The 25,168-nt window shown below is 39.5% G+C and overlaps 1 protein-coding gene across 1 annotated transcript in view; it reads left to right on the top strand.

Moving 5' to 3' along the window:
• stim2b (stromal interaction molecule 2b) overlaps nucleotides 1-23,349 on the top strand; it is a 50,294-nt gene extending 26,945 nt beyond the window's left edge. The window contains exons 2-12 of the mRNA XM_072687616.1: nucleotides 228-358; nucleotides 7,351-7,462; nucleotides 9,378-9,489; nucleotides 10,733-10,848; nucleotides 10,956-11,133; nucleotides 12,777-12,954; nucleotides 13,967-14,128; nucleotides 15,865-15,965; nucleotides 16,448-16,686; nucleotides 17,012-17,195; nucleotides 17,746-23,349. Coding sequence (XP_072543717.1) covers nucleotides 228-358; nucleotides 7,351-7,462; nucleotides 9,378-9,489; nucleotides 10,733-10,848; nucleotides 10,956-11,133; nucleotides 12,777-12,954; nucleotides 13,967-14,128; nucleotides 15,865-15,965; nucleotides 16,448-16,686; nucleotides 17,012-17,195; nucleotides 17,746-18,256 — 2,024 coding nt within the window. The 3' untranslated portion in view covers nucleotides 18,257-23,349. The remainder of the gene's footprint in view (nucleotides 1-227; nucleotides 359-7,350; nucleotides 7,463-9,377; nucleotides 9,490-10,732; nucleotides 10,849-10,955; nucleotides 11,134-12,776; nucleotides 12,955-13,966; nucleotides 14,129-15,864; nucleotides 15,966-16,447; nucleotides 16,687-17,011; nucleotides 17,196-17,745) is intronic.
• Nucleotides 23,350-25,168: the final 1,819 nt, after the last annotated feature.

The following is a 25,168-nucleotide window of genomic DNA, read 5'->3' as shown; positions in this document are numbered from 1 at the left end:
AACACACACAAACACACACACTCAGACATAGAAACACACACACACATACACATCTTAAGGGTTCTTTGAGAGTAGTGCGGAATCTTGCTAACTAATATGTTACTTTGAAACTAATACCAGCAAACCTGCAGCTCTCAATAACCGTGCCCTGTCCTCTCTCTCTCTCTCTCGCTGTCTCTTACTCTCTCTCTCTCACTGTCTCTCTCCATCTCTCTCGTTTTTTCCAGATCCATGTCTGATAGTCATTCCTCCTTGCATGAACGAAGCGGATCGCTTCAGCCTCGAGGCGCTGCGGCACATTCACAAGCAGCTAGACGATGACAACGACGGCGGCATCGAAGTCAACGAGAGCGTGGAGGTCAGACTGGCAGTTTTAGCACATCCAGCTAACACTAGCAGGCTTGGTTAGGTTTTGTGTATCGCTATAACGCAAGCCTATAAACACTTCACTTCGAGAGAGGCAGGAAATTCTTGGTGCTTTTTCTCTCTTCACCTTGCTCTATGATTGTGCCCTCAGTGGCATCTGTAAAGACTGGCAGGTGGAGAGATGGAATGTACCAGAGGTTATGATAAATTTGGGATTTTCCCTTTGGGATTAATTTGAGGAGACCCTCTTCAGAGTGTTTTCCCACCTGTGTGGCAATTTCCTAACTAAGGGGGAGATTGTTGTTACTTAAAATGAGGCAATACAGGCTGAACTGGTGAATCTGAGCAACAACAACATAAAGAAAATTATAATAATAATAATAAAAATCCATGTATGTAGCATCTTTCCTAAACTCAAAATGCTACCATTAAAACAATAAAAGAAAGATAAAAATGATATTGCATAAGGTGACAAATCTTACATTTTATACCTAGATTCCTAAAAATGCTTCAAAGGGTTCTTAGAGGGATGCCATAGAAGAACCACTTTTGATTTCATAAACAACCTTGTTTGTAATTGAAATGTGTTAAAGGACCGTTACATGAAATGAGAAAAATAACCATTGAAAGGTTCTTCACACATTTCTGACCCGGGGTCTTCGTGACCCGAAGATTATATCTAAATAAGGTCAGACAACAAAGAAATGCAAGACAGGTAATACAGATTCAAATCCCATCACTCAGACATCCATCAGGAGGTGGTCTGAGACAAGTTTGAGCCACGTGTTATATTTAATTACATTATTCACATCAACCGAAACATCTCCCAATGCAGGACGTTGCAGAGCATGTGATCTGTGTTTACAAGGAAGATCATCATGAAGAATTTGAGAATTGATTGATTAATATCTTCCTTGTGCTAAAATTGAGAATTTTAAAAAAGCAACCATCTTTAACACATCACAGGAGGAGGCTAAACGGATAGACAACTGGTTGCTGCGTACCTCACACATCATGTGACTAGTATCTGGATCGTATCCTGATTTTAGCCACATGCATTCTCAGCCACTCAGTAGACAAATGCTGCAAATCTCTGCTTAGTCAGACTAAAATCCGATTGCTGTGTGAGGTGGGATTTGCAAATTGGCTCATTGCGCGGCAATTATGACTGGTGTTTCGGGTGTACTAGGAGGGGTCTTGGTTGCCGAACGTGTCTTGGAGGTGGTCTCAGACCACCTCTTGAAGTGGTTTGAGTGATTGGATTTTTATCAGTTTTGGGTGCGTTTACACTTGCATTTTTATGTGGCTTGGCCTGATCCAGATATAATCCTGATACTCAAGACGTATGGAGTGAGCAGATGTTAACGAGGCTCAAATCTTATCAAGATACAATACAGATACTAGTCACATAAGGTGACCAGGTGTGAACAGGGTCTCTGTCTAAGATGTCATAGTCACACACACTTTATCCCCTTGTTGTAATGTCCTCACTCATTAGTACTCAAACCTGCGCTCAATCCAGGGCTAAAGATTTTCACGATGAGATTTTTAAGTATTTGGAAAACGATTAAATCCTTATTTTAGGTTAAATATGGACGAAGTGTAGCATACATTACTCAGAAAAAGAAAGGCAAGGCGTCCCCAGACTTATGACAGGTGATGCATGACTAATTGACTGGGAACGTTGTGCAAACAGAAAGGAATCTTCTTCTTGATGAATATGCATTCTCAAATGCGCTCAGAGGCTGCCAGAAATGTAGGAGATTGTTGGACGTCACAGCCATGTGTGTGTTTGATGATGGGGTGGAATGTTCTTACCTTGCTTAAACACACACACACACACACATCTGTAAGTGAGGGAAAGATCCCATGCTTTCTAAATAGTGACACGTTGCGCAGCGTGAGAACACCTCTACCGTTCTTGGCCCGTCACTCCAGCGTTCTTACACTTTCAATTTAGCTTAGCCGTCATTTCAGAGCACACTGCTTAAGGCCTTAATCTGAGACTGCCCAAACAGCATCTCACACACATCCTGATTTTACATTCTAACTTTTAGAGAGCGAGAGAGCGACAGAGAGAGAGAGAGAGATGCATGTGTGTTGTGCATGTAAGTGTGTATGCTTGGAGAATTTTAGTGATATTTTCCTTTTGACTGAAGTGTGTTGCTATGAAGGGTTGTTGGGCATGGCAGGTGCAGGATCTTGGAGTGTCTTTGCCAGCAAGTCACTTTACAAGACCTTCTACCATCACCCCCACATACTAGTGCGTGCGTTAATGACTGTGTTTGTGTGTGTGTCTGTGTGTGTGTGTGAGAGAGAGAGAGAGATAGAGAGAGCTTTAATCTACAACCAGTCTGGACAGACCATTTATTTTGGTTAATGCATGAAGTGCCCTTTGTGTGTCTAACATATGTTTCTGTGTGTGTGTATGTGTGTGTGTGTGTGTGTGTGTGTGTGTGTGTGTGTGTGTGTGGTGGACATATTTTTGTCTCTTTTATTTAAAATTTTAAATCGTGCTCCTGTATATGTGTGTGTGTGTGTGTGTGGGTGGGTGGGTGGACCAATGCCACAGTGAACATATTTTGCTGTTTTGTTTACTTAATTATTAAAAACAAACACAAACAATCCAGATCAGTGTGGCTTGCACCAATGCCAGCAGAAATCACAGTTCTTTTCTACTTCCGCCTTTTAACAGATGGCATGACATTTGCATCCGGGATTTTCTGGAAATTTGTGGAATCCATTCTCCCCTCCACCTGTGTATTATTGCCAACGCCACAATGTCACCCCCTTACCTCACAGTTGGCATTCAGTAGCCCAATGGAGTCTAAGGGCATTTCCTTAATTTTTGCTTATATTCTTAAATTTCCTAAGAGGCACTTGCTTTAGATAATACCCACATGTTTTATATCGAAATGTTTAAGAACAGTCCCAGCGCTCTCTGTAACGAGACCCCGTGTGACCTACAGCACTGTGTGAAGGGATACTTTGACCATAAACCTAAAAAATTGAAGTCAGATTTTAGAAATTCTTCATATCTCTTGTAAAAATTTGTCATGTGAACGAATTGCTTTGGTGCTTGACATGGGTTAACCAGAGTCTTAGCTTCACAAAAGTAGTGAAATGTATGAATAACAAAAGACGAGTTTCTCAACCTATCTTTATAATCTCATAACTCTGGATGTGAGTCACATACGATCTGACGATCTGAGGTGCAGTGGAAAGGGCGGGCTCTAAGGATTCAGGAAATGTGAACTGCATTTCTGCACTGTATTATTGCAGAGATATTAATACAAACATTAAGAAACGTTCAGTGTAACATGCCGGCGCCATTATAGACTTCAGAGGGTTAAACACAGTCCTTTTTTTAGTTCTTCAAATGTAGCTTTTGGCCAACACTATTTTGACTCCATCACTCCATAGCACTTGGTTCCCAAACTTCTCTGGGTTCTCAAGATGATCTGTACTTCGAATGTTGAAGTTTGTGTCAAAGCTTTAAGCAGGTTCCTGGTGGCCATATGGGGAGGAGTTTGATTTACCCGCATATGAGCTGTTCTCCAAGTTCTCTGAATATCTTAATAACATTCCTCATGGTTAGTATGAGTTTCAGTCAGAGTCAGAGAATTTACAAAGCTTGGAAATTTGATTCAGCTAAGTACAGTTGGTGAAATGCCTCAGGCCTGATTTGCTGATGAAGGTATTAGACCTTGGCAAAAACACCTGAGCCTTTGCGCCTCTTTGGGGTTCCCAGAAGTTTGCACAGGCCACATTGATGATTTATATTTTTCTAAAGTTCTGAAAGTCAAGTAAAAACAACTTTGTGAATTTATATGTTAGATTAGCTACAGATGCTGTAGTTTTACTACTACTCCGCATTAAAAAACTAAAAAACATAATGTGTCAATCAGATCACAAGGGTGACTTTTGCATTTAGACTGTATATACATACACACGCACACACAAACATACACACACACATACACACACACACACACACACACATATCTAGAATACTCCAGTGGTGCATGTCTCCATTGGAATTAACTCTAAAGAAGTGGCCTCACAGGACATTGAAGCATTTTGCCCGTCTGCTGCCAGTGGTACTTGGTGTCATCTTTCATACCGCAGCAAATTCCTCAGTGTGGACGTGCAAGTGTGTGTGTTTGTGTGTGTTTGTGTGTGTTTGTGTGTGTGTGTGTGTGTGTGTGTGTGTGTATATTAGTGTTCCAAGTAAACCTACATATCTTTAAAAATATTTCTTCCTTCTTTAGCAAATCCCCTTCTTAACCCTTTAAACTGCCAGAATGTGGTCCCACATCAGTTCCTCACTTTCAGAACCACCTTATTCAGTTCCCTGTAATTTATGTTTTCTAGATCATTTATAGCTGAATATACAGTAATACAATTATACAGTTCAATTAAGAATAATGAACTCAGACTGAATAACTACTCTAACTTAGACTGTTTTAAAAACAGTAACCTTATTGAATGACTGCACTCAGAATTATATGCAGAGATTACCATATGCACATACACTATATGGTATTGGGACACCTGCTTATTCATTGTTTCTTCTGTAAGCAAGGGTATAAAACAATCCTGCTTTTGTTGGAAATGGATCTCTATTTACCAGGGAAAGCTTTCTACTAGATTTAGACTCTGTGTTTGCTGTAAGGATTTGATTGTATTCAATAACAAGAGCATTAGTGAGGTCTACACTTAATCAGTACAGTACAGTGCAACCAACAACAAAGGAAGCATACAGTGATAGAAAACACAGTAGTGTATGGAAATGTCTAAACCTACTGTTCTGAACATGGATATACAGATATTTCAAATACTCTTAAGCAAATTTGAATGTCTAGACATTTAGACATTACAAGTTGTAATACATAGAATTTGCATTTCTACTAATTACATTACATTTTACAAATGTAAAGACATTCTTTTACTTTGATTGGTTTAGTTATATTACCTCTCTCAATATTGTTCAAATGAAGATCACATGCTCAGATGTTTAACCCCTTCACGTACACTAAGGTGTAATACTCAGTAACTACAGGGACTTATGTACAAACTGTACAAAAGTCTTCGATAATAAAAGTTTGCACAGGACACTTTCCAAACTGCCGGCCGTCCATAGGCTTTTTAAGGAGTTAAATATGTTAAAGCAGATAAAGGTTTTCATGTGGCGTTTTCTCTATTTTTTATAGTTAAGCTTTGGCTAGACTATGTGAGCCAGACAGTGAAATGGTGATAAGGCAATAAGCATACTAGTGAAAACAGAAATAAAGTAGAGGAGCAAACAGGAAGAGGGGATGATGTTTACTAATAAGAACTTTACAGTCAGTTGTTACATCCACAGCTAAAGAGAAGCTCCCGTTAAAATCCCATTAATCTGACAGTAAAAATGAAAACTGTGAGGATCTCCAAAATGTCTGCAAACCACACAGAACAAGTACCTCTTTGTGTGTGTGTGTGTGTGTGTGTGTGTGTGTGTGTTGGTGATGTTCATGTGAAGTCATCTTAGTCTCTTGTGTGTCTGAGCTTGTAGTTTAACACACACACATGTACTGTGTATGAGGCACTGTGTAAATGTACCGTATGTATTCAAGCACCAATAAATGATCAGTGGTTTAAATTACCCAGAATTTAGCTCCCAGCACAGTTTATGACTGCAATTTACATCCTTTCACAAAGGACAAACACTTTCAAGATTATATGACAGCTGTCTTCTGACCTATCTGTCCAACCTGGTTGAACAGTTTTATTGTTTTATGCTGCACTTGGACTGAAATGCAAACTGTGCTAATGAGGGTTTGGGGTTTTGCATCTGATGTGGGTAAAGAATGATTAAGCATTATATGTCATTCTGTTCAAACATGATTTTACAAAGACAACACAGCTATATCGTTGCTGTCATGCAAAAAGCTTGTATCCTCAAAATGGCAGCTTTACAGTAAAACTTTACCCTAACAGTAAAAGTCAGTGTGAAGAGATTTTATTCCAAGTCATTTCTATTGGCCTATTTATCATGGAATTGTTTGACACAGTGTAAAGAACAAGTGAGACGCATCTACACGGACAACTTCTTAATGTTTGCTGGAAATTGTATGTTAAAAGTCATTTTGCTGTGTTTCTATTGGTCCAATTATCATGACTTTCTTGATGTGACTTTCTTACCTTCAGATTAAAAATGCAAAAACAAAGTGAAAAAAGATACAAGCTTTTTGTGTGAGAGTGACTATATCTGCAAGTCATACGCATATATATTAGGAGTGTAAGGCCCCGTACATATCCAGACATTTTCCATCCCTCCGTTTTGGAAAATATTTCTGTCCGCAGAGAGACGAAAACGCTTGCATAAGCATGCTAGACCTTTATGAGGTGATACCTTATAAAGAAAGACCTGAAAACACCACGAAGAAGGAAGAAAACACTACTCCCTATGTAGTGAACTATGCAAGTCATGAAATTACAGCTTCTAAATCTAAATAGAGCATTATATATCTGTAATAGACCTGTTACATTTACTTTGATTTCATAATCTGAAATCTACTGCTGTGTAGACATTGAAGTTTTACAATGACTTATGTAGTTCACTATATAGGGAGTAAGAAGGTATTTGAGATTTAGCCAGAAACATGCCTGTCTTGTGTTGAAGGGTGTTTTTGGAAAGATCTGTTGTCAGAGTGGTTCCAGAAATTGCGTGTTCGAGTGGACGAAAGGCCAAAACACAGACACAAACCTCAGTTTTTAAAAAGATCTGGATACTTGTGGACGTGGCCTAAGTGTTATGAAAGTACACTGAAAAGTGTTGGATACAGACAAATACAGACAAATAAAACAATGCGTTGCTTTGTATCTTCAGGAATAGCCTTTTTATTCAATTTTACAATAATCAATGATCATTCAGATGGAAATTTGATGATGCCATTTCGATGTCTGGCACATATAATCAGAAGGTATCTTTGGCTTTTTCAGTTCATCATAGAGGACATGAAGCAGCAGCAGACAAACAAACACAGCAACCTGCACCGAGAGGACCAGCACATCACCATGGAGGAGCTGTGGAAGGGCTGGAAATCATCTGAAGGTGAGAACGAAGTACATGCTGATGTTTACAACAAATGCATTTTACTCAGGAGAATGAGAAACACGCTTTGCAGACATTGCACAGCAGTGTCATGGATTTCAACCTCTACATTAAACCCATCCGTGACAATGAACACACATACGATAGGGAATTGGGGGTGAGAACACACACCAGCAGTGGGCAGCCATCTCACCGTCTGGTGAGCAGTTGGGGGTTAGGTGTCTTGCTAAAGTGCATCGCAACCGTGAATGTAAAGGGAGGAGAAAAAGCACTGTTCCTTCATCCCCCACCCCTACTTTCTGCCAGTCCAGGGGATTGAACTAATTACTTCTAGTGTCAAGCCCACTTCCCTAACCTTTCGGGCAATGCTGCCATAGAAGAGATGGATGGATTAGAAAAACAGACATAAAATGACATTGTTTTATAATAATAATTCAGATGTTTCAGATGTTTCTGGTCGCTTCCAAATTCAGCAAACCGGTAATAACTGTTACAGTACAGAGGCTCCGACATGATCTGGGCTGAATGAGTGGCTACAGTGGTGTTGCGTGGGACTTTTTCAAAAGAATTAGCTTCAGTCTTACACTCACAGCTCCAAAAAAAAATATGTGTGCAGCCTCCAGAATCCCTCTAATCAGAGGGAGGACAGCATTTCCCTGCATTGTGGCCTGTGATGTGTCACGCAACCTGACAAGACACTGGATCGTCCCACTGTGTCCGAGCAAGGGCCAAAACAATGCAGGGTGTGTGTGTTGGTATAATGGGGAATGAATGCTTTCTGATGTCTTCTTCATGCGCTGTTTGATTGAATCTGATGTCAATTTGTGGTGCCAATAGAAACGCAAGAGTGTTGACACCAAACAAATAATGTGTTCGGCCAGAAGACACTAACTTTACTTCAGCACGTGTTTCCTTATATTCTTCACAAATTAGGTTCCTGATATGTCATCACTGTTTTGAGAAAGCTGAAGAACATTGAGAGTTTGCTGAAAAACAACATGAAGAATACAATAAAACATTAGAAATAACCGCAATTCAAAACTGGAAATGAACGGCTTATGCTGGTCTGGTGCTGGTCTAGCTGACCAGACAGCATGGTCATTCTGGATGAGTAAAATACCAGCATTCAAAATGCAACCTATGCTGTATTTTGGAAAACAGCTTTAATTATTAGTGACCAGCACACCAGTTGTTCTTTACATTTCACTTTTAATGGAGCAATAGAAATGCTCTAAACTTGACTTTCTGACTTTACATTGACCTCCATTGAAAGATTTCTGTGAAGTTGCTATTTTGGAGATCCAGAGTTTTTGTATGACAGTGATTAGATTCAAAGCACTGTTGGAATCTTGAACAGATAGAACACAGAGAGGGGCTAATTGTACTAGTGGCCTAAACGTCAGGTGAATTGATGCAAACACAGTTAATGCTGTGAACCAAATGAGCTTTACAGCCTAAATACATGAAATGTAATTTATATGCTTTGTTTTAGACACTGGCCACTGACCTTTTGCCACAAATTAGGATAGTAAATATCAGCACCATAAAACTAGCCTCTGTAATATGTAACTGATTAGTCATGATAAATGCATAACACACTATTCATTATTGACTGTTCTGAATTTATGTGGGGGACATGGACATTGTTTCTGTGGGGAGGCTTAGTTATAACACCATGATACAGATAATCCTGCTGTGCATAGGCTGTACTTTAGCCTACCTAGCTCTCACTGAGAGTGATTTACATGTTTCTACATGCCACACAAGGGAGAGAGGTAAAGTATATGGGAATGAATTAGTAAAACTACTTTTACACCTCAGAAATGGTCACCAATGTGAAATATCTGTCTGATTGCTGTCCAGCAGACCTCTTGTTGGGATATGTTCATGTTTTCTCTCTTTCCCCCTCTTTTAGTCCACAACTGGACGCTGGATGATGCAATACAATGGCTGAAGGAATCTGTAGAGCTTCCTCAGTATGAGACGAACTTCAGAGAGTTCAAAGTCGATGGCAATACGCTACCTCGGTAAAACAAACAAAAAAAAAAACACACACACACACACACACACACACACACATACACACACACAGACACAGAGGTAGTTCATACTGCGCATTAAAGCAACATTATGTAGCAAATCATCATGATGCTCCACTGACCTGAACTAGGGAGAATAGCATTACATCCGGTTTTGAATCCTGGATCACATTGCTTGCCATCCGCAACCGGAGCCAGAGAGAGCACAATTGGTCTTGCTCTCGGGGGTGGGTTGATGGCACTTCCTCCACATATCACTTCTTGTGTGATGTCGGTAAGCACAGGCGTCTGTTAGCTGTTGTACCAGAGCCGAGGAGTCCCTCAGAGTGCGCTGGCTGCCTAGCAATGCTACATCAGTGACAGAAGAGACATGTGCTAGCCTTCACCCTCCCAGTGTTGGACACATTGCTAGTGCTAGTGAGAGATTGAGTAACTGGCCTTCCCAATTGGGTAAAAAAATAGGGTACAATTAGAAATAAATTATTAGACGTTCCTCAAGATACTGCAGGGCCAAACCAATTCCAGCTAGAAGAGCATTACAGTAGTCCATTACTGTAGTCCAGCCTTAGGTTATAAATACATGCACCGGCTTCTCAGCATCATTTAAAGAGAGTACATTTGGCAGTTAGATAATATTATGTAAATGCAAGAGGGCAGTTTTGACCAAGCAGCATATGTGAGTCAAATGAGTAAACAGTCAAAAACTCCCATCCAGGTTTTTATACATATTTGTAAACAGATTTCTGTGCATTAAAGAATGTATCCAGTAAAACAAAGGTCAGATTTCCTCATAAAGTAACTGCTAATCAAACTGAAACTCTTGGCTATGAATACAGGCGACTGGTTAAGCTGTTATTAGAGCAGCGTTGCCCCCCTGTGACAGCCATGTGTGGGTGCAGGCAGAGTGGGTGTGAGGAGAGAGGTGAGCAGGGTTTAGAGGATTGAGTTTCCTCTCTCTGCCTCCTCTCGCTGACTCATGAAATGATGTCACAACTCTAGATCACCTTTCCTCCCCAGCTATGCTGTATGGGTTTGCACATATGGTCTTTCAGCCATTTTGTACTTTCTATTTAAACTCACTTTCATTAAGGCAGGTTTAGTGTAGACACCCACACACACACACACATTCATCCTCACTTACTCACGCATCCCCAGAACCAGTGACTGTCATTTTATTTTTAAATGTCTTATGTCCACTCTATGTCTTTCTCTCTTTCTCTCTCTGCTACAGAATAGCAGCTAATGAACCGTCGTTTATGACGTCGCAACTAAAGATATTAGATCAGCGACATAAACAGAAGCTAAATCTAAAAGCACTGGATGCAGTGCTTTTTGGACCGCCGTTACGTAAGTGGGCCTTGTTAGGAGCGTTTGTTTTACTTCTGGAAACCAATGCATTCTGAAGTATTCTTTTAGGAGATGCATGCATACAGTTTATCTGTTTCTGTCTGCAGGGCCGCAGCATAACTGGCTGAAGGACTTTGTCCTAATGGTGTCCATTATTATTGGTGTGGGGGGATGCTGGTTTGCCTATGTGCAGAATAAATCATCCAAAATCCACATCTCTCGCATGATGAAGGACCTGGAGAGTCTTCAGAGTGCTGAGCAAAGCCTGATGGACCTGCAGGGCAGGTAAAGGGAGAGTGAGAGCGAGAGAGAGAAATATGCATTAATAGAACTTATTGCTGTTAGTTGTGAATGCCTCTATATGCTTTTTAAAAACTCTTATGAGGGCTGTGTGGTTAGTGGTGTTAAAAGTCTTTGCAGCAGGAGTACAACACTGGCTGTACACTCTTAAAAATAAAGGTGCTACAAATGTTTTTTTGAGTGATGCCGATTTTTTTTTAAAGAACCATGTTTATCATTAAGATGTGTGAGCGTGAAGAACCTTTCAAATACGCAAAACACCTGCATCTCTTGATGCAAAGGTTCTTCATCGATTTAAAAAGTCACATCTCTGACAAAAATGGTTCTTTATAGACCAAAGTGGTTCTTCTGTGGCATCGCTCAAAGAACCTTTTGGAGCACCTTTATTTTTTAGAGGGTGATGGGTTTCTGCAACTGAACGCAAGCCCTGTAGTTCCATCTAGTGGTTGAACAAGGAACTGCATAGTCCTATGACTCCAAATATGGTCTGATCGTCTCTCAGGAACGGTGAAGTTAGAGAAACATTGGGCGATCGCATGTTTAGGCTGAAAATTGGGCCTGTATGTATGTGGCCGCTTTTTCCATTTCTAAGAAACACCATTAAAGAGGCACCTTACGCAGACTACACTGGACAGTGTGTACTGGAGACCTGTGGATAAATATACCAGCTGTAAAGTAACAAAAGCAGCAGCAAAGAGGAAAGCTACAGTTTCCTCAAGAGCCTCAACGATAACAAGAAGTGGAGGACTGTAAATAAGATGGATATATATCAGATATAAACTGCATTCACTCTGACATTGTGCATTTTTCCCAATCAGGTTCATAAGAATCCTGCATTTACACAATGAAATCAGTGTTTAATACTGAATTATTAAAAGTAATACATGAACTGTGCAAACGTCCTGCTTCACTTACTGCTCAAGGTTTCATCACATGTTGGAGCCCTGTACCCATGCCCATTAGTGACTTGTTAACAGCTGAAAAGTAACTGGGTCTGTTGGTACTTATTAGTAGTTTAAGACTAAGCTGCAAATGCTCTTTGGCTGCAATCCAAGCATATTTGTTTAAGTCTACAGTATATGCTGTTACGATTGTGATTTAGTAGCAACATGGCAAATTAGCATCACAAATATGTCAGTTATTTCAGTGTTATTCTGCCACCTTGTGGACATTTGTGACAGTTCCTGTATATCCAGGTCCTAATTCTTGTTTTATTATCTGTATTATTTGGAAATATAATTTACTGTTTATAGAGACGACACACATTCAGACCCCATGTACCAATGGCACACTGTTCATCCAGCTTTGCATTTGGAATAAACCATAAGCCTAACGGGAAGTCTAATGCTGCTCCTTCTGACCGAAGAGGCCATTGGAGTACTGCCAGACATTTACAAAGTCTTCTTGCATTCTGATGAATCTTGTTTTGCTGACTCAGTCAGCCATTTATGGAGAATGGACCAATATGAAATAAGTCCAAAGATAGATTAATCGCGGTTTCAGAGGTACAACACGTAAAACCTCTCAATTGCACTGTTACTGAGATGTAGTTAGCGTAATTGTATAACTGCAATAAGAGGATGCTCACTTTAGTTGACTCTAGGTCTGTTCTGTGCCCACTTGTTTAGACTGGAGAAAGCTCAGGAGGAGAACCGCACTGTTGCTGTGGAGAAGCAGAACCTGGAGCAGAAGATGCGAGACGAGATCAGTGGAGCGAAGAAGGAGGCTCACAGGCTGCGAGAGCTGCGGGAGGGAGCGGAGTGTGAACTCAGTCGGTTGAAGTACGCTGAGGAGGAGCTGGTGCAGGTAGGATTTAAAGTTATACACTGAAGTGCCCCCTGAGGTCAGGCTCAAAAAATCCCAGCACAGGGCCACTGCAGACTTTCACATTCTGCTTCATTTAAAACATTTGGATTAACACAACAGCAAATTACAAAACATCCTTATGAGTTGAATTCGGAATGTTATTACTGATCTCTGCAGGGCTGTGAGCCTCCAGGGCCTAAGAAGACAACACCGGACTCTGTAATAAGAAAGATACTGTTTATTAAAGAAATATAAATGCCCGTGTTATAGACATTAATATTAATTGCATTAAATACTTTCTATTTTCTTTTAGTTATATTTCCTTCATATCCTTTCATATCTCTTAATATTGTTCAAATGAAGATCAAATGTCCACATGTTGAATTATGCTAAAGAAAGCCAAAACAAATAAACAAAGAGACGTCTGCTAATAGGAGTCTAGCTGAGGTCAAACACAATCACATTTCAATTTTGACCAAGCGCATTATTCATCAAGAATATATGGATCCAGCACGTGCACACAGTAATGCACCAGCATGTGCACACAGTAGTCCGGTGTACAACACCGGACTCTGTAATAAGAAAGATACTGTTTATTAAAGTAATATAAATGTCTAGGGGAAAGAAAATGAAAGTAAAAAAAAAGAAAGAGTGTCAACATGTGGGTCAACACCACGAATGGACCTGATTTTAACCAAATTCCAACGCACAGCCCGCGTCAATGTTGTGCTTAATAGGAGTAACGCAACTAGGAACATATGAAATATGGATGGAAAGAGTTCTATCAAAGAGATAACACCTGCTTTTTCTTTTTCTGACAAATGACTGAGATACTGGGCTGAATTGGCAAATATTTCACAATCTTTCAGTTATGCCATGAGAAGGAATATTCAAGCCATCATCATGGTTATCAGACAATGCAAGGCAGCCTCCGAACTTTGCTTTGGAGGTTACAATTCTGCTTCACTTTTTTTTACATTTTCTGAACCATTATTATTTTGTGTGTCTGCAGGTGCGTATGGCACTAAAGCGAGCTGAGAAAGAGTTGCAGTCAGAGTGGTCAGTGCCAGAAGCCCTACAGATGTGGCTGCAGCTCACACATGAGGTGGAGGTCCAGTATTACAACATCAAGAAACAGAACGCTGAGCTACAGCTGACTGTCGCCAAAGAAGAGGTGAGCAGCACAAGCCAAACTTCCCTTCAAAAGGCTTTCCCCCACAACCTTCTTAAAGTAACTGCTTTACCATGTGGTGCTTGGCGATATAACCTTAAAAACACTTTTCCATGACTATGATTAATGAACAATTATTTTACTTAATGATGATGCAGCATTTCCTTTGGTACGATCTGCTCGAGTGGCTCAGTCTGTGAGTTCTCCACCATGTTGCTTCCATGTTGGAGAGGGTGAAGTCATGTGACACGCGGAATTACATTTTTAAGGGGGCAGTACATGAACACACACAGTGAGGAAAGTATGAAGAGGAGGGCTGAGCGGTATGACCAAAACATTTTGTCAGTATTTTTTTAAGATTCAGGCAGCTTCTCAGTAGATCAATTTCATGCTATTTATTTATTTATTTATTTATTTATTTATGCATTTATATTTTGCACAACTGAGACAGTATATATGTTTATGGTTTATTTTATTTTCAAGAGTTAATTTGGGCAGTATGGGCAAAAATGTATCATATTATATTCAAAACAGACTTTTTTAAAACTAATGAATTGACCTTTTGTATTAAAATATTTAATATGCTTAAAATTAGGAAGCTAGTTCTTCAACATTATTGTAGCGTGTTCAGAAAGCATTTGGAACACCTACCTAGGTATGTGTGTGTGCATGCATGTGTGTGTGTGTGGAGAGAGAAAGAGAGAAAAAGGAGAATACTGCAAGACAAATTAATTTTTGGTTTATGCTAATTAACAGAATAAAAATAACAGTTTAAAAAATGGGTAAGATTACTTTGATTAGGGTTTCTGAATGTTGGGTTCAATTAATTCTCGACTACTTGCCCAGCCCGACTTTGGATCTATTGGATCTAGATAACACTCACTTTAACAATCAAGAGCAAACTAAATGTGGTGAGGTTTAAATAAGACATGCTCCTCCAAAACCCCCTCTAACCATGTTCTGATCATCTGCAGCTTTAAGTCAGTTTGATTAATGTAGTAATAATGTAGCAGTAATAAATGCTGGGGTGTTCCTACGTTTTGCTCATGAGAACATTGTGTCATCAATTCCATTATATATGTTCTTTAGTTGCATTTGTTTAGTTATATTTCATTCATATCCTTTCATGTTTCTTAATATTGTATAAATGAAGATCAAATGTCCACATGTTGAATTATGTTAAAGAAAGCCAAAACAAATAAACAAAGAGACGTCTGCTGAGTTTAGCTATGGGCAAACACACAATAACATTTTAGTTAATGCAGAATTTCAATTTAGGCCAAGTGCATTATTCATCAAGAAATATATGGATCCAGCACGTGCACACAGCTACAAAATGAAGCAGATTATTTTTCTCCCACTAATTTGGCTTTTTAATGATGCGGGTAAATTACTTTTTAATTACATAGTTTGTTTTTGCCTTTCGTCATTTGCATTTGGAATGAGTCATCAGGCAGTTATACAAAGCAATTAGCAAACGCTGCTATAAGACTTGGGCAACGAGTACTCTCCAAATGTCTTTACCACAGAACGTTCCATTATCCATCGTTATTTGTGATTCACGTATGATTCAGAGATTAAAATTACTGTAATGCTGTTGATAGCAGTGCTTTAATTGCGTATGCTGTTTGAGGCTGAAATAATAGAATGCTAATTGTGAAGACCAGGAGTCTGATACCTCTGTGTGTATGTGTGTGTGTGTGTGTGTGTGTGTGTGTGTGTGTGTGTTTGTATTTTAGGCAGAAAAGATAAAAAAGAAGAGGGGTTCTGTGCTTGGTACTCTCCATGTAGCTCATAGTTCATCGTTGGATGAGGTTGACCACAAGATACTTGAAGCCAAGTAAGCATGCACCAACACTTGAACACTCTTTAAAGTAACGATTCCTCAATAGTTTGTGGTTTGGAGATACAGTTTCATGAAACAAGCCTTAATTAGTCTAGAACCTTTACTTCAGGAGGGTGGTGTGGCTCTAGTCTTTCATTCTAATGCCTTTTTTTTTGAAGCACACCTGATTCTACTTGTTTTCCGCCCTTCAAACAATTGATCAGGTGTTCCTGCTTCGTTGGAACGAAACCCTACAACCACAACATCCCTTTAAAGATACAATTGGACACTCTTGCCTTGCCTCATGTGGGGGTTCTTTAACCTATTAAAAGTTCCTTCACACTGCCACACATCATTTACAAAAACAGTTCTCGATAGAAATTTTCATTGAAAACTTCTGTGGTATTGCTCTGAAGCAATGTTTATGCACCAGATATTCCATGGAAGGCCTTACCATAACTGTGTGTTATTTTTGCTGCATGTGTGTGTGTATACAGAAAGGCCCTTTCGGAGGTAACAGCGTGTCTGCGCGAGCGTCTTCACCGCTGGCAGCAGATTGAGAAGCTGTGTGGTTTCCCTGTGGTGCAGAACTCGGGCCTGCCCAGCCTGACCGCTTCCCTATACTCAGACCACAGCTGGGTGGTGATGCCCCGTGTCTCCCTGCCCCCTTACCCCATCGCAGGAGGAGTGGATGACCTGGACGAAGACACACCACCCATCGTCTCGCAGTTCAACTGTGAGCAGCCTTTATGGCCAGGCTTATGTTTTGGCAAATTCAGAATTATTATTCAGAATTATGTACACGAGTACAGAGCAGCTACAGGGTTCAAACAATAGAGAACATGAGAAAACGACAAAAAATGGAGATACATGTTTTTCATTGGGCAGCAGCCAAATTAAGCATTTTTAGAATTATTATTGTTATTATTACTATTACAGTTGTTGTTAATTATAATATTACAGTAAACCATGTCATATTTTATTATGCATCAGATTTATTTTAGAGTGTACTCACCCTTGGGCCGGCTTAATAGACAGTCTCTCTCTCTCTCTTTCGGTAGCCCCAATGATGCGTCCACCTCTGACTCGCAGCAGCAGTCTGTGTCGCTCTCGGCGGAGCCTCCTGTCCCACCAGCCTTCTCTTCTCTCTGCCGACCCTGACCTGCTCTCTATGGCCTCCGCACCTGGGGTCTACAGATCAGAGGCAGATGATGAACACATCTTCTTCACTGCGGACAGAAAAGGGTACAGCTTCATCATTCAGCTTCTCCCAAATGCTGATAATTTTTTCTTTTGCCACTGGTCATGCAGAGCTGACCAAATACAGCCTTTCCTGAGTGGGAAAGTTTCTGCAAGTGGAAGGTTTTGGGATCACCAGCTTTTGAAAATGACCAGGTTTTTTGTCAGTTTAACAAAATGTAACATATTACTTATTCTGGATTATTCTAGGAAAACTCAGCGCTTGTAATGATACTATAGAATAAAAACAATTAAAGGAAATGAAAATCATTACTAGATAAAATCCACTCATCATGCCAGGGAAGATACTTTGATGAGTATGAGATCTGCAACATATACTTTTTATAGTATTTGTTAATTTTTTGTACCCAACCGAAAAGTCGAAAAGAAAATCAGTCCATTGTCAGATAAAGGTTAGGTGTCCCCAAATCTTTGAGGGGCATTGTATAACATTCCTACTGTTTTGTAATACAGGTCGTGAGAAACTACATGTATGGATGTTGGAAATGTTGATTTACTGACATGAAAGATGGTTTATTCTTATTCTTACCTACAGAGACTCTCAGGACACTTGTTCCGACTCGGACTCGCTCAGCTCCTCCGTGGGCAGGAAGCAGTTCTCCAGCCCGAGTGCTCTAGGAGCAGAAACGCCGCAGCGGAAAATATCCCGCGACGAGCTCCTCCTGTTGGCCCAGGAAGCTCAGCCTGTCACCTCAGACATCTCACCTCTTCTCAGCTCCTCTGTCGACTCTGCCTCCGTACGCAAAGGCTCTCCTGACCTCACTCGTTCCTCTGCAATCCCAGAATCCCAGAGTTTGACCTTTCATCCTGGCACCAAGACAGCTGCCTACAATGGCATGCTGGAGAAGTCTTACAGCCTGGGCCAGCTGCCTGCTGGTGGGACGCCCCCAGAGGGACGTTACCCTTCAATAAGCTCTCTAGACACAAAGGGGAAGCCCAGCAAGGAGGCCAAACACCTCCACTCCGTCTCCTCCCCGGACTCCGAAAATGGTGAGAAGAAGCGCACCAAGATCAAGAACATATTCAAGAAGAGCAAAAAACAGTGAAGTGGAAAAGAAAGAGAGAGCGGAAATGAGGGAAAAGAAGAGGGAGACATGAAAAGCCTTAAAACAAATGAAAAAAAAAGTAACGGACTGTCAACCAGAAGCCAAAATGTTCTATTTTATTTAGTTTTTTTTTCCTTCATTTTCTTTTCTTTTTTATTACAACGGAATGTAGCTCCGTCTAGGTGCTATCCTGGGTTGGAAGCCTTTTATGATGCCTTTTTAGGTCCACTTAAAACCTGGCATGTGATCATCATTCAAACGTCTACAAAGGTTAAGGGCCTTATTGGTCAATTTGAAGAATGTGACCACTTTACTGGTTTTTAAACTTGGAAGAAGAATTGTTCCAAAACACCCATAGTACATTGTCTTGCAAAGATATTCAACACCCTTAAATTTTGTCAGATTTGCTCAGATTCCGAATGACACTTAAAGATTGTTCCACACAGTATTCATTTGTAAATCAATCTGCTTTTAAAGTCAATTCAAATTCAAGTAAATAATTTGTTATATAAATTTCCGGATATTTCAGCAGATCTTTAAAATCGGTTAAAAAAACAGATATAAGTATATACCACCTCAGACTAGTATAGAAGGAGTTGGTAGAATGACCTTGTGCTGCAATAATAGCTTGAAGTTTGTTGGGGAAAGTTCCTACCAGCCTTGTACTATGTTTAGGAGTGATTTTCACCTCTCTGACAGATCTTTCTCAGGTTGTTCTGAAGCTTAATTTTTTAAATTGTTCTACAAATTCTTGATTGAATTCAGGACTTTGACTTGTCTATTATAGAACATTCACATTCTTGTTTATGTTCGGTCTCTGCTGTGGACAGTCATTCCCACAGCTTGATACTGCCACTCCTATACTTCACTGCTGGTATAGTATTTTTTAATAAATTGGCAGTGTTAAGTTTGTGCCATACATTAGAGAATACAGATTTTGTATTTTGCCCCGGAAACTGTGTCATATGATGACAAAAAAGACTTTATTTTGTGTTTTTAATTAAAGAAACATAATAAATGGCTTCTTACTACCCCACCCCACTGTTTGCAGAAAAACTGGTGCTCCAGTCTTAGTCAATGAACTCTGTAGCTCCTTCAGAGTGATTGTTGGCCTGTATTTTAGCATCTCTGTGGCTTATATCACAAGTCTCCTTGTTTTGAGGTACAGACTTGTCAATGCAGTGCCTGGGTGGTTTAATGCAGCTGCCATTTACTCACAATTGATCCAGCTGTGATGACTGGAATATCCATTACATAATACTTAAAGGTCTTGACTAATATTCTTCTTAAGTTTCTTCAAAACGCTTAGGTCCAGTGGTATTTAAATCAAGAAGGTCTTTTACCCAGAAGAGGCCACCTTTCGCAGATAGAGGTTTATTGTAAGCCTCTGAGCTGTGTAAATTTTGAGCTTTCTCTGCACAGAGGTTAAATACAGCAATTATGCAGCAATTCAGTTCATATTTTGTATTAATCACAGAATATTTTCTTGGATAAAAATAATCACTTTCCATTACTTAATTTTGAGGGTCATTAAAATATAATATGGCAGTACAAAATATCAATGTTTCATTTGTAACCCAGACAAATCTGACAAATTGTAAGGGCGTTGATTGTTGGAAGACAGTATAATGTAATGCTTTATTCAAAACCTTGTTCTTTTATATAAGAGGTCTACTGTAAATCCATAGAAAAAGCTTTAATAGGTTCTCTTTTCTGAAACATGGAGACCCAGACAAGGCTGTTCAAAAGCCTATTTAAATCAGTAATAAGCCAATAAAGGTGACACAATTTAAACACACCATTCATTTTTTTGTAGAAATTACCTTGTGCTTCCATTCACAGGCCACTTTAACTACCTTTTAGGTCCTCTGAATGCAGTAGGTGTACAATTACACACTGGAGCCCATCCACTGCCATTCACAATTCATCAGCCAGCCACTTCCATTTTTGGTCAGTTTCTGACCACAGGACAACTGTTAACTAGATATTATATTGGGTGGTAGACAATTCTCACCCCAGCAGTGACACTGATATGGCAGTAATATGGTAGTCTGTGTGTGTGTTATGCTGGTAGGAGTGTATCAAACAGGGGTGCTCAGGACTGCTATTGAGGTTGTTCACACACATCAGTGCTAAAGTCTTTTACATCACAAATATGACTATGTCAATAAATCCCTGTTAAAAAAAAGCATCAGAGCACAACACTACGATCATACTGGCCAATAATATTGTTACAGTTTTTAGCCTTTTAATCTCGATATTGTATCATCCATATTTTCATACCTATGGGCCCTGTCTGAGTATTTCTAAAATGGGACTACAATCTATAGGTTGGACTATAGGTTCTAACTGTGCACTCTTGAAAAGGAAGGTTCTTTAAAAGGTTCTCTGAACAGTGCCATGGAAGAACTGCTTCACAAAAAAATGTGAAGAAACTTTTAAAGGCTTAAAGAACCATCTCTTGATGTTAACATAGTTCTTTATGGAACCAAAACTGGTTTGAGAGTCAATGGCATCGCTCAAAGAACCTTTTGTAGCACCTTTATTTTATGAATGAGGTGAACCAATGTGGTGGACTACAGTCTCTAACTGTACATCAGTGAGGTGAACCAATGTGGTGGACTACAGTCTCTAACTGTACATCAGTGAGGTGAACCAATGTGGTGGACTACAGTCTCTAACTGTACATCAGTGAGGTGAACCAATGTGGTGGACTACAGTCTCTAACTGTACATCAGTGAGGTGAACATATGTGATTGGCTTTTATATTAATGTGGCCAGTGAATGTAAGTTACAGCGTTCCTTTGAATGTGGCTGTCTTTAAGATTAACTCTGGAGCTACAATGGCGTATTATCAAAATTGTCATAAACCATGTAGAAAAGATGTGATCCAACCAGAAAGCCCCTTAACCCAAAGGCATGGGGTTGAATGTGGGCTTTCAGCTTTAAGTCACTTCCTGTTTACTGATACCGCAGAACTCATGTACTTGACTAAGTTCCTTTGTGAAGGAGTGAAGAAAACAGAAAACCTACGGTAGCACTTATTATTGTCAAACATCAGATTGACACAGTCATGAGCATGACGGAGCACTTTGTTACTACCTACCTGGCTATACAAGTAATGTTAAAAAAATCTTAGTATTTCCTCATAAAATACAATATTTTTTAAACGGAATCGAGTAAGTTGTGTGTGGACGTCATGATTGTGGAAATAAAAGTGCTACCACAAAAAAACTAAAACAAAAAAATCCTGCTAAAGATTGTTGCACTACTGCTTTCCTCGTGACAGAAGGGCCGCTTTTTGCGGATTAACAGTAAGTTACGATAGTTCTAACTTTGTTGAGATGCGTTAAAAAAAGCAACAAGTTGACAGTGGAGCCAAATGATTTGATGCATTTAGAAACGCTTCTTAGCATATTTATTATTCTTCAGTGTATCCTTTCTTTTCTTTCTTTCTTTTTCATTACGACAATGTTCTGATAGTTTTTTTTAATTGTAGGACATGCATTTGTATCGTGTAGCTGTGGAAGGACTGTGGTTTTTATATATATAGAGATATGCAAATTTAAGTTAACCCCTATAATAACCCCTTTATAAGCCCTTTGTCTTGGACTCAACGCTCTGTTTCAAGGGCCTAACCATCACTGTGATCACAATCCTCATCTTCACTCACTGTAATACATAGTTTGGCACAACACCCGTGCTATTTTGATGAAAATTTGTCACAACCTGTTTTATTTTATGTGGTTTTTAAAGACTGTGCTTCATATGATATTAAATATGTATAAAAATTAAGGACAGCAGTCTGGGGGCACTGATATGGGACGTGAGTGCACATATGTGTATGCTCTTCGCATAAGTCAAAGCGTTAAAATACTGACAGGAAATTAGGCTACAGTTAGACTAAACTATAAAAATATAAATATAAATGCAGCTTCATAGTTCATCTTTTAACAGATATGGTGTGCTTTCACTCATTTTCACATAAACTATATAAAGAAAGAAAACAACAAAAGCTCCACCTGAAGCAACACTTTTCTGTGTTTCAGCTCAAAGCTTTATAGCAATGCTTCTCCATCCTCATCCTGCAGTAGGGCTGCATCACACATTTTTCTTTTCCAGTCTCTGGTGCACCAATTTCTTAAGCTTGAGGGTTTGATAATTGGCTTATAGGAGGCGTGAGGTGTGCTGAGAGCAGAAAAAATACTTTAAAAAATGGGATGTCTTTCTCCATAGCAGTGTTCAACTTTCCCTATAAAGATCTTTTTACATAGTCTTTTAACCCTTTAAGGCTGTTTAATCCAGTCTTTTCTGTTAACAGTGTGAACGTTGTTATTGCCTTACTTTGGTAAGTAACAAATGAAAATTCAGATCTTTTCATAGGGATATGAGTGACACACCAATAGTGCTTTGTCATTACTCTGAATAAACAAATGAATAATAAGCACTTACAGATACAAACTGTGCTCTGAACGAGCTCATGTGTTTGCTTGGAAAAAAATATTGTGCATCTAACAATAAAAGAGGCTTCATGGATCATTTATATACTAATAGAAAACATTGTAGCCAGCCTTTCTCCTACATTGATTGGTCCCCTACATTAGTGTGGGGACCAACTCCATATTAATGCCTATGGATTTCGAATGAGAGGTCATAAAAGCTCCTGTAGGTGTGAAGTGTTGGTGTCCCGATACCTTTGTCCATTTAGTGTCTCCCTAGGACCTTTGGGGCAAGGGTGCATAAAACACACACAACAACACAAATATGAACTTCAGATCAGGGAAAACATTTCTTTATCCAGCTAAATCCCAGTAGCAAAAATGTGCCTGTGCAGCACAAGTTGACAACAATGAGCAACAATTTTACAGCAATATGTAGACGATGGATTAAAGAAAACCATAGCATCTCAGCTCAGAGTCGTTATCTTCAGAAGTTTCAGTTGAGGCACTAATTAGAAAGTATTACTATCATTATTGTTAGGCTTGCTTGTACATTCCTTGCAGAAACAGCGGACAAGAGTTGGTCAGTTGTTAGTTTGCATGGCCCCTTCTTATGAAAATAGATAGATCTTGGTTCAGCCTTTTTTAAGGCCTGCCTCGTGAAGCTATATATATATATATATATATATATATATATATATATATATATATATATCTATAGGGCCTACTGCCTGGCCTGTGTGCTCTCAAGATCACTACTGAACTCCTGCCCCCCCCCCCCCCCCCCCCCCCATTTCATTTTCTTTTACTTGATGCCATAGAAGAACCACTTTTGATTCCATGTGATGTGTGAAGCTTCTTGTATATGTATGGTAAATGTAAAGGTTCTTTACACATCACACATTCGCACATCTCCAAGTTCCAAATATGGTTCTTTGCAGAACCAAAAGTGGTTACTCTGTTGCATCACTCAAAGAACCATTTGAAAAACCTTTATTTTCAACAGTGTATTATAAGACTTAAAATGCTGCCTTAGTGACTGATCGGGTCATTGGTCAGGCAGATTTTATCAACTGTTAAGGAGTGTATTTGCTTCTGTGAGTAGATTGAGTAGCGTACAGTTAGCTCAAGATCTGGAATGTAACGGAGTGGAATGTAACGGGGTGGAATAGTGTTTAAGATAAAGGATATAATGAGGACAGAGTTTAATATTGATAGAGACTGTGATGATGATAACAGTTTGACAGGAAGGACAAGATAAGGATAATCATTGGATAATGAAGAATGCACAAGTAGAATGCCAACAGCAAAGATACACAGGTGTCACACAGGTGTTCCTGTTACGAAAAGAGATATGCAACCCTCAACCATCTTCAGAAAGCATTTTACACATTTTCTAAATCCATACACCTGCATTGCAGGCATGGTCCTGGGAGGGATCACCAGTTCACGGCTTTGGGCTGAAACATATAGACAGAAATTACTGAAATAGGGTTCAATGGTATTCATTTTTTTCCCATTCAGATTTTTTGGGGGTTTTATATTTCTCCCTTAAAGGCAATATGCATAATTACATTTATACAGGTAATGCATTTGTATTGATTACTAACATATGATAAGATTATTATACAATTGTATAAAATGCAAGTCCGTGCATCTACAGTAGTTGTAGTTTCAATTAGCAGTTTCTCCACAAAAGGGCAGAAGAACTTTGTATAAAACACCCCACGCCACGGTGAACAATAATACTCCTCGTTAAATATATATTTAACTGAAACTTCGCTTCAATTACTCAAATATGGCACAAACAACTATTCTGTTGTTAATGTAAGTCACGTACTTATTGAAGAACTTTGGGTTGTGTTCCAAAACCCAAGGCAAGTGAGTCTGATGACGACTGCTCTCATTTTCTGTCAGCACAGATTTTATGCTTAACCGTCCTTACAGTTGTTAAGCATAAAAGGACTTATCTTCTGAATTTGGTTGGTTTTGTGGCTTTTCTGACACCACACACATAGATATTAAATCTTTTACAAACTCGCACCTTGTGTCCGACTTGTGCTCAGGCACTAAAAAAACGAATTTGAGTTTGGATAATACTCGTTTTACGTATTTCCGTCTTCATCCGTTTCCATGTCTCAATTCCGTCTGTTCTGCGCATCGCGGGAATCATAAGGCCCTACTGAAACCATCTGGGTGTTTTTTTTGTTTTATTTTTTGCAATAAGAGTGGTCTTCCACCAGAAATGCCACAAGCTAATGCTAACCAGAATGGCCAGTCTGTAGGTTTCCCATGCTTGTGTTCAGAAGGCCTGATCTCCCCCACTGCCCTTTAGCACCTGGTTGTATTCAGTGGAGAGTAAACTGCAGGCCTGTAACAGACGTCAGGACATGCAGAGTTCTCTACAGCTTTGTACATCTCCTGTTGTACACCGCAGGGCACATGAACCAGAGAATTATAGAGCAGATCTAAC

Source organism: Salminus brasiliensis, chromosome 9, assembly GCF_030463535.1.
Source record: "Salminus brasiliensis chromosome 9, fSalBra1.hap2, whole genome shotgun sequence".
Taxonomy (NCBI): Eukaryota; Metazoa; Chordata; class Actinopteri; order Characiformes; family Bryconidae; genus Salminus; species Salminus brasiliensis.
This window is presented reverse-complemented; position numbering and strand designations above follow the sequence as displayed.